The sequence below is a fragment of the Laccaria bicolor genome, genomic scaffold (genome assembly GCF_000143565.1).
Source record: "Laccaria bicolor S238N-H82 LACBIscaffold_201 genomic scaffold, whole genome shotgun sequence".
NCBI lineage: Eukaryota > Fungi > Basidiomycota > Agaricomycetes > Agaricales > Hydnangiaceae > Laccaria > Laccaria bicolor.
In genome coordinates this window covers 4043-13593 of record NW_001890059.1, presented here as the reverse complement: position 1 = coordinate 13593, position 9551 = coordinate 4043, and the positions used below count along the sequence as shown (strand labels likewise).

Here is a 9551-nt window from a genome sequence, read left to right as displayed (position 1 = left end):
CCATGTATGTATCTGCGCTGCTACTTTAACAATGAAAACCCTGGACGTCTAGCGACTGCCTTTCAACAACACCCCCCTCGCCCTCATAATCTTAGCTTTAATCTCTGGGCCGCACACGTTATTCTATCATGCATCGTTATCGCTGGTCATGGTTTCTTCCAACTGGCCCGGACAGATCTTCATAACCCCCTCTCTTGTAAGCATAATTCACAATACGATCGCTATATTACAGTGACACAAGCGAGAAACCTGACAAGACTTTACAGAAGGTATGAGATTGGTATGAGAACGTATTTAAATGTCACATAAAAAGCAAAGACCAGCCATGACCAGGTTTTCATTCAGTCGCCACTGGCACGATCTCAGGCAAGGGCGGCTCGATAAGGAAATTGGCGAAGAGCACATATATGGCCGCAGTGGCGCCCGCCAAAAACACGCTGCCAATCCACGCACTTTGTATAATCCAAAAGTCAAGATCTTGAAGAGTTATGACAGAATACGCGTGCTTGCCCAGAGAAAAGACGCTGCTGTTACAAAAACAATTGTCAAAGACGTTGCCGAACTGGCAAAAGCACGCGGTGACTGCCCAGACCGCGTTGAAGCCGGCGATGAGCTTTCCGAGACGGCGTAGCATAATTGAGATCCATCGAGCTGTGGACCGATGACGAATGGCCTTGTCTTCAAGGAGGGCCTGGCCTTCTTCATCTCTGGCCTCACCTTCATGGATGACATGGCCTTCAGAGCGGTGTTGGGGGTTCGAGGCATAGTGTGTTAGGATGCTTGAGGTCACTAACATCATCCAAACGGTCGTGGAGAGGACAGCGTAAATGAGCACAGCTAATGATCGGCAGCCGAGTCCTGTGACAGTGATCAGCAAACAAGACGGAGGAGAGAGAAGAGTGAAGTTCTCACCTCGAGTAGGTGTGTACCAGGCTTGAACGAAGGCAGCTCCAGCCGTGCCCCATTGTAACATCAATGCGAGACCAGATGCAAGAAACATTCTGGATACAACTTTTGGTCCCCAGCGACCACGTGCAGGAGGTTTCTCGGCCGTGCAATACTTTTCGACTTGAGTCCTGGTGCCCACACGATCACGATAATTAGGTTTCTCAGCATCGGGGTCGACCGGCTCGTTGACCGGCTCATGACGGCGAAAACGTTCGGATGCCGCCTGGAAAGCTTCGGACACATCCTCCACTGCCTGCACCCACGGGAAGAATCGCGCATAGTTGAAGACTGGCGAAGTACACTTCTCATCCCGATGCAGGTCATCCACATCTGTCAAGGTAAGGTCAATAGCTCGTATGTCGGTTTTGTCCTTCAGGAGAACACTCTTCCCATCATCCGTGGCAAGGTACGCAAGGTCATTCGCATGCGCTACGGCTTTCTTGAGCAGTGCCGCGTCACATTTGGGCGAGAACTGTAGCCACCCAACGACGATGGGGAGAAGCCACAGCCAAAGTGATCCTACTCCTAGGCCATTGGAATGGATGGAGGTGTCGACGCCCGCTATGAAAGTATCAAGGACGCTAAAGACGTAGGCGATGACCACCCACGCGATGGAGGTGGCTGCAGAAATGGACCAGTTGTGACTATAGTCAATCTCCTCGGCAAGTTGAGTCCACCACTTGTCGTTTTGGCGAAGCACAATGAGGGATGCAAGAAACCCATCATCCTTCACGACTCTGATGGCAACGCTTCACAGCGCCATACACCTCTGCCCACATTGGTCGTGTTGAACGCATGCATCGAACCCTCATGGCGAAGGCCAGGACCATGCGTATCTACGAAGACTGCCCTCCATACTTATGGGATGAATTCTACCTCACAGCAGCACACCTTCACTCAAAAACCCTCACACGCTCTCTACCAGGAGGCATTACACCCTGGGAGAAATTTCACGGACGGAAGCCTGACTACTCGTACATGCGTGAAATAGGCTGTCGCGTCTTTGTCCTCATTCAAAACAAACACAACCCCAAGGTATTCGACCGCTCCATCGAATGCGTCCTGATCGGCTATGACCCAAACGCAAAAACCTACAGATGCTATCATCGAGAATCTAAAAAGGTGATAAGCTCTTACCATGTACGATTTTTGGAAAGCCATGATGGACACACAAGACCTCCACCAAACGTTGAAGAAATACCATCAACACTTAATGAAATTCTAAACAATGCCACGCCTACACCTGTCGTATCAAATGGAGAGGAAGAAGATGTCCTACCAGATGATCTTAGTCAACTAAATAACACACAACCCATTCATCCTGCTCAAAACGCTGAAAATGATACTCAAATCAGACGCTCCTCACGAATCGCCGAAAAATCATACGAACCAAAACCCACACGCACCGAAAGAGCAGTCCAAGAATCCACAGACGCCGGCATCAGACTTCGTGAAGCACGAACTGAACGCAAAAAGACGCTTCAAGACATTTGAGAGGAGGAAACGCGCAACGCTCCAGAAGTTGTCGAGAACGCCGCCATTGCAGAACTGATGGAGATCTTCGGAACCCTGAATCTCGGTGATGCCGAGGGCAATCGCGTCGATCAAGTACTCTCCGCTATATCTGAAATGCCGCAGATTGATCCATCGACCCTGGAATTCGAGGATGAGCCGAAAAATTGGAATGAGGCAAAGGCATCAGCGGACGCGAAACGTTGGGAGGAAGGATATCGAGATGAATTGAAATCACTCAAGGAAATGGGCGTATACAAACTAATCCCCAGATCGGACGTTCCACAAGGACACAAAGTAAGAAAAGGGATGCCCGTCTTCAGAATCAAACGCGACGAAATAGGAAAAGCAACTCGTTGGAAGGTCCATGTTGTCTTCAAAGGTTATGAGCAAATCTACGGTAAAGACTTTACCAAAACAACCTCACCTACAGCGCGCATGGAGTCATGGCGTATACTTCTTCATATAGCAGCCGCTCTCGATTGGGATGCTCAACAAATCGACATAAAGACCGCCTTCCTTTACGGTTTACTCCCTGAGGAGGAGTATCAATACATGGAACAACCTCTTGAGTTCGAAGAGCCTGGCAAAGAAGATTGGGTATGGGAAATCCAACGTGGACTCTACGGGATGAAGCAAAGCGGACGCATCTGGAACATCACAATGAATGAAAAGATGTTATCTTGGGGCTTCAACCGCTTATCCTGTGAATCGTGCATCTACTACAGAAAACTGACACAGGCACCGTAATCTGCGCAGTGCACGTCGATGATTTCCTATCTATCGCGAGCAACAAGAATGAAAACGAAATTTTCAAAAATCAAATGCGCGAAGCCTGGACCATTTCAGATCTTGGTAACGTCCGATTCGTCGTTGGCATAGCAGTTAATTGGGACAGGCCTAACCGAACCGTCATGCTATCACAGACAGCATTAATCGACAAAATCGTCACTCAGTTCGGTCAGCAGAAAGCCTCTCCATCCTCATTACCGATGGACCCCGGACTAAAACTTTGACGCGCCAATTACAAAAACATGTCCAAAAATGAATTGGACGAAATCAAAAAACTCCCATACCGCTCACTCGTAGGCTGTCTACTTTATTTGTCAATAGGCACACGTCCGGATATCACATATTCCGTCCAACAACTATCACAATACCTCGATTGTTACTCTTACGCTCACTGGAACGCTGCGATTCGCGTGGTACGCTATTTGTCCGGCACACGACAACTCCAACTTCGCCTCGGCGGAACTAACCAAATCTCTCTAATGGGATTCACGGATTCAGACTGGGCAAACTGCCTCGACACACGGAGAAGTGTAGGTGGGCACGCTTATACATTAGGCTCAGGCGTCATATCCTGGCAAGCCAGAAAGCAAAAAACCGTGGCCGCTTCATCTTGCGAAGCAGAATACACTGCGGCCTTTGAAGCGTCAAAAGAAGGTATTTGGCTACGCACGCTCCTCAACAGTATCGGTCACACAACTACTGCACCAACCACCATCTGCTGTGACAATAATGCCGCCATAAATCTTTCTGAAGATCCAGCGTTACACGATCGCGTAAAACACATCGACATCAAACACCACTTCCTTCGCGAGCGCGTCCAATCGAAGGAAATCTCCCTTTCCTATATTAACACCAACGATAACATCACCGACATATTTACAAAAGCCCTAGATGCTAAGAAATTCACTCGCTTTCGTGGATTCCTAGGACTCGGATAAACCACCAAGACTCCATGCGAGGAGGAGTATCCACGGTGAGGAGGAGTGTTGGGATGTCACGACACCGTGCATACCCCTTTGTTATCTTCTCTTTCTTTCTCTTTCTCTTTATCCCCTTAGCCACTCATACATTACTATATAAACACGTAGTTAGCTTATGGCCACCTCAGTCCGTTGTAACCGAGACTGAGGTGAGCCACTTCCATCCGTACTCAAGAATACGTTTACTTACTGTACCTAGTATCTTTCGTTATTATCTAGGTACAGGATTAATAGAGTCTGTTGTAACCGAGACTGAGTATCTTTCGTTATTATCTAGGGTTTAGATTCAACAAAGATCGCCCTCTTGATTTGAACGGCGAATCATACATACAAAAAATTTGCACGATCTCTATTAATTCCCTCCCACTCAGGCTCTGCCTAATCTGCCCAGGCCACAATACGGTGTAATATCGTGGTCACTAAACTCCACCCTGACCCTGTTGGTCCCTGACCCAAGCAAATCGGGTTTCGTAGTCTCAAGGGCTGTGGAAGGGAGCTCCCGAAGAAAATCCATGATCTGCGTCGGGTTGGTGGCGAGTTTCTTGCCATCCCGACCTATGATGTACAAGGCCCTGATACAATCACCTTCACCTCCAGGTCTACCCCCTCCTTCGCCGTGTAGGCATTAACTTCGCCGCTCTCAAGAAGATCACCCTTGGCTTCTTCACCGTCGCCGCAGCCATGATTTGGGCTGCCATCCTTCAGCACTACATCTACAAAACCAACCCCTGCGGGTATCTCGCCTCCTCATGCCCCGCTGACCAGGTCTCTCCCCTGAATGTTTGGATACAAACGGGCACGTACGTCCTCATCGCTCTATCCGAGATCTTGGCTTCTATCACTGGGCTTGAGTACGCTTTTACTAAAGCACCGAAGAACATGAGGTCTCTTGTTATGAGCGTCTTCCTGTTTATGACCGCGCTGTCAAGTGCTATTGGAGAAGCCTTCGTTTGCGAGTTACCCCCTTCTCCCCTTTTATTTCACGGTACTAATTTCTCGTCAGCCCTTTCCTCCGACCCTCTGCTAGTATGGAACTACGGCGTTATGGGTGTCCTCGCTGGTGTTTCAGGGATCGCTTTCTGGTGGTCAGTGCGCGACCTTGACCGCAAAGAAGATGAGTTGAACAGCCTCGATGAGGGGCATCTCCACACCACTGACGGCAAACATATGGACGAGCGCGAGAAGGGTATTTTGTAAATACGTAGTCCTATATATTCCTGTTTCCTGTTTCGCTTTCTTTGGCAGCCAGATAACGTCAAACATTTTTTTGCTTTGTAAGAATGGGGACCCAGGTTAGTCTCTCCTAGACAGACTTCGATATATGTGAAGTCGTACCTTGGTTCACGATATATGAAGACCCAGATCGTAATTTGAGTGCAGTGAAGGATTGCGTGCTTGAAAATTAAGCTCAATGTTTTGTCCGTAATCAGTCACGGAAAGAGGAAAGCTACTCAAAATTCATGTCTGCTGACTCGCAAGTGCTTCTTCGGCCAGCCGAATGACGCGTTGAATATATCGCTCGCGCCAGAATGTTGAGGCGCATGCTTCGGAACCTGAGCCCTTCGAATTACTTAACAGTTGCAGACGCTGCGCAAAGGGATACATTTGCTCAAACCCGTGAGTACATAGAACAACATTTATGCTATTACTTAGTTAAACCAAATGAGACACGAGAACGACGAATAAGACCATGACAGTTAAAAATGAAACCGTTACAGAATTCCTTGTGAAAGTGAAAATAAAACCTCGAGTATGTGGAAGGGGAGGACTAGAAAAGTAATGATTGTAATAGAGCGAAAGGCAGAAGGATAGAAACAATAGCCACTTAACACTCGCCCGAGCGCTTTAGATTTTGTGGACAGTTTGACATCCTGCACAATTTGATCAACGAGACTGAAATTAACTTTACTGTAAAGGAGACTTACGTCAACGTTAGAATGTTCACTTTACCGTCATAAGGGATGTGATCAATGGTGCTGCCCTTGCCAGCATCAGTGCCAACGCCACTGGGGTAGAGTTGGACCTTCTGTATCCCGAGGACGAAAGGGTATTTAAGAGAAACACTGGTAAAGTCGTCAGTGAGCTGGTCCCGTCCCTCATTGAAACCATCTGCATCAATGCAGTGCCAGTTCGGCACGAAAGGTGGAGCTGAATTTCCCCCATCACTAATACAGGGACTTTCTGTACTTGCAGCGATGAAGTAGGCAGTGTTGCCATCAGGCAGCGTCTGAGGCCATGCCCTAAGGTGATTACCGCCAAGGGCCCACTGTATGCATCCCCCATCGCGTAAGCCAACTGATTGATTCACTCGGGTTGTTTGGCCGGGATTCACGTTTGCCTGCAAGGTACTGATCCAGTCGAAGCACGTAGTGAATGACGAAAAGGAAGTCAAGGCCTTGATTGGATTGATCTGAGATTGAGCAGAGATGATGACATTGATGGGTTCAATGGATCCACCTTTACCAACACCTCCGGAATTCCCTAAGCCATGTGCGAACCAATCTGGAGGGGTGAGGAAGTCGGCAGTGGAATAGGCATCAGTGCCCATTGAAGCAAATAGTGTGAAGATGGCGATAGAGGACATCAAGGAATACAACTTGCTTGTGCATGATGCTGCTGCTTTCCGATCCTGCATTTTTGGTTGCGATGGTGTAAGTTAATCTTAGGTACAGTCAAGAGAATGTCCCACCCCCTGGTTAGTGAAGAAAAAAGAATAGCAGAAATTGAAGCACCTGGAAAACTTGTGGAAAATAGCCTTTGGATAAGTCTCGGTAGTATATTTGTAGTCAAAACTCGGCGGCAAGAGAGATAATCGAGGGTACAAATGTGATAACAAAGGGCATATGGGCAGACCTGGCCGCCTGTCAGCTTTTACAGATGGGATGAGGTCCTGGTTGTGAAGGGGAAATTGTGGGGCTGAACAGGTGTGGATGTGACCGGGTATACAACAAACACCAGATGGTTGAAAGTAATCGATGCAAAGGTAGGATGAAGCGTCCGTGGTGGAGTGAAAGGAAGCTGATCGATGATCAGAACAACCGTATTGTTGATCGGTGTTTGTTATAATTACATAATGTCGGCGACTTTTGAGGTCATGACTCATGATTGGGTCATGTGCATGAAGAATCGTCGTCAACCTTCACTTCACTATGCATTGAACCCTGCCGCATCATCGTCTACCGCAGACACAACCACGGCTTCACTTTGCCAGCTGAAATGTTTGGAATTGAAATTCAGCCCATTCGATAACTTCAAAGGAAATGCCCTGGATATATTTCCTCTGTGGTTCGCTTTGTGCCTTGCCTCGAAAAAGATATTTTTCAGCATGATTTTCTCGGTGGTGACTTCTCAAAAGCGGAGAAGTTTCTCAGTTGCGTGCTTTGTAGGAGTCCAGGTTTGAAGAGGGTCACACATATCCACCGTCACCACGAAGTCATTCCCCACCATCCTCAACCCCATCTCCGTCATCACCAACCCTCTCCGACCACCACCATGAGCATCTCCTACCAACCCAACTCCGCCTAGCCCAGATCGTCGAAATGCTGCACACAGCCTCACTCCTACACGACGACGTCATAGACGCCTCACCCCTTCGTCGGGGTGCCCCCTCCGCCCCAAGCAAATTCGGTAGCAAGCTCTCTGTATTGGGAGGGAACTTTATCTTAGGCAGAGCCTCAACTGCATTAGCCAGGCTCGGTGACGCGGAAGTCACGCAGCTTATCGCGAGTGTTATATCGAATTTGGTGGAGGGGGAGATTTTGCAGATGCGGGATGTTGTTTTGAATGGGGGTGGGGGTGGGGAGGTTGGGATAGAAAAGGGAGCCACGGAAAAATATATGGGAGTGGAAGGCAAAACTAAAAACGCATGGACGGTATACCTACAGAAGACGTACCTCAAAACAGCGAGCCTCATGGCCAAGGGCGCACGGTCGGCCGTTGTGTTGGGTGGGTGTGAAGAGGGCGAGGTGTGGAAGGATATAGCGTATGCTTATGGACGGAATGTGGGAATTGCTTTTCAGGTGCTTTCCCTTCCTCTTCCTCTTGTTTCTCTTCCTCTTGCTAATTGTCGCGTCGTCTTTCCAGCTAATAGACGACATACTCGACTACGAATCAACATCGACACCGGGCTCCGCAGATCTAACACTCGGTAAACCAGGCGGTGCGGATCTTCAACTTGGCTTAGCCACCGGACCAGCTCTGTATGCTTGGGAAGAGTTTCCCGAGATGGGGGAGCTGATTGGGAGGAAGTTTGAGGGTCCTGGGGATGTTGAGATGGTTTGTGTTTCGTTTTTCTCCTCGATTCTCTTTACTATAACTCGCTTTCCTCACTTTCACCCACCCTCTCTCATCTCCACCCCTCCTTTACCTCGACCTTATCCCGAGCTAACACACAGCGATGGTGTGTTTAGTTTGCTTCCTCGACCCCATTCATCTTCCTTCGATTCTCTTTCTCGCTTTCTTCCTACCTTCTCTCGCTTTCTTCCTTACCCTCTCTCACCTCCACCCTCCTTTATCCCGAGCTAACACACCCTACAGGCCCGCTCCCTAGTCCACCGCTCCTCAGGCGTTCACCGCACTAAACTCCTCGCCAAAGAATTCGCGGAAAAGGCCAAGGAGGTCCTTGATGAGCTTCCGGAGAGCGTGGCGAAGAGAGGGTTGGTGGCGTTGACGGAGAGGGTTGTTGGAAGGCGGTCGTGATTCGGTTTCTTTGTTGCGTGGTATTACTCATTTGCTTTTGACATTTGTAGATATTTTTGTCAAACGCGAGTTGGGATTGGCATGGTTAATTGGAGCCCACTTGAGTTTCCTCTTTGCACGCACAGGCACCATTCAAGGCCGAGTTCGGTGAGTTTCTCGTCTTTTGTTGACATTTGTAGATACCAAACAGCAATTCCAATGCACTCATTAACGAACTGCGGATAACTTCAGTTGTTTGACGTTTTTTTCAAACACGAGTTATGATCACTTGAAGTCCGCTTATCTTCTTTGAACACACAGGCACCGAGTTCGGTGAGTTCCTCGTTGATGTCTTTTCGTTGACACTTGTAGATACCAAACAGCAATTCAATGCACTCATAACGAACTGCGGATGACTTGAGTTGTTTGACGTTTTTCAAACACGAGTTATGATTGCTTGATTGTACGCACAGGCGCCGTTCATGGCCCACTGTTCGGTGAGTTCCTCGTTAATGTCTTTTCGCCTCTGATGATTTTCTCTCTAGGGGCCATGTATGTATCTGCGCTGCTACTTTAACAATGAAAACCCTGGACGTCTAGCGACTGCCTTTCAACAACACCCCCCTCGCCCTCAAATCTAGC

The 9551-nt window shown here is 48.4% G+C and overlaps 4 protein-coding genes across 4 annotated transcripts; 2 read left to right on the top strand and 2 right to left on the bottom strand.

The window, feature by feature from the left end:
- Positions 1–337: 337 nt before the first annotated feature.
- LACBIDRAFT_335951 (uncharacterized protein) lies at positions 338–2900 on the bottom strand (the record flags this gene model as incomplete). Its single annotated transcript, XM_001890858.1, has 4 exons — positions 338–1685; positions 1907–2039; positions 2355–2601; positions 2892–2900. The coding sequence occupies 4 exons, from the start codon at positions 2898–2900 to the stop codon at positions 338–340; spliced, it is 1737 nt and encodes a 578-aa protein (XP_001890893.1).
- Positions 2901–4913: 2013 nt separating this feature from the next.
- On the top strand, positions 4914–5429 carry LACBIDRAFT_302057 (oligopeptide transporter; the record flags this gene model as incomplete). Its single annotated transcript, XM_001890860.1, has 2 exons — positions 4914–5184; positions 5236–5429. 2 exons carry the CDS (start codon positions 4914–4916, stop codon positions 5427–5429), a joined length of 465 nt encoding a protein of 154 aa, XP_001890895.1.
- Positions 5430–6057: 628 nt separating this feature from the next.
- LACBIDRAFT_335948 (uncharacterized protein) lies at positions 6058–6816 on the bottom strand (the record flags this gene model as incomplete). Its single annotated transcript, XM_001890857.1, has 2 exons — positions 6058–6103; positions 6158–6816. 2 exons carry the CDS (start codon positions 6814–6816, stop codon positions 6058–6060), a joined length of 705 nt encoding a protein of 234 aa, XP_001890892.1.
- Positions 6817–7771: 955 nt separating this feature from the next.
- LACBIDRAFT_335947 (uncharacterized protein) lies at positions 7772–8930 on the top strand (the record flags this gene model as incomplete). Its single annotated transcript, XM_001890859.1, has 4 exons — positions 7772–8005; positions 8117–8251; positions 8316–8507; positions 8769–8930. 4 exons carry the CDS (start codon positions 7772–7774, stop codon positions 8928–8930), a joined length of 723 nt encoding a protein of 240 aa, XP_001890894.1.
- Positions 8931–9551: the final 621 nt, after the last annotated feature.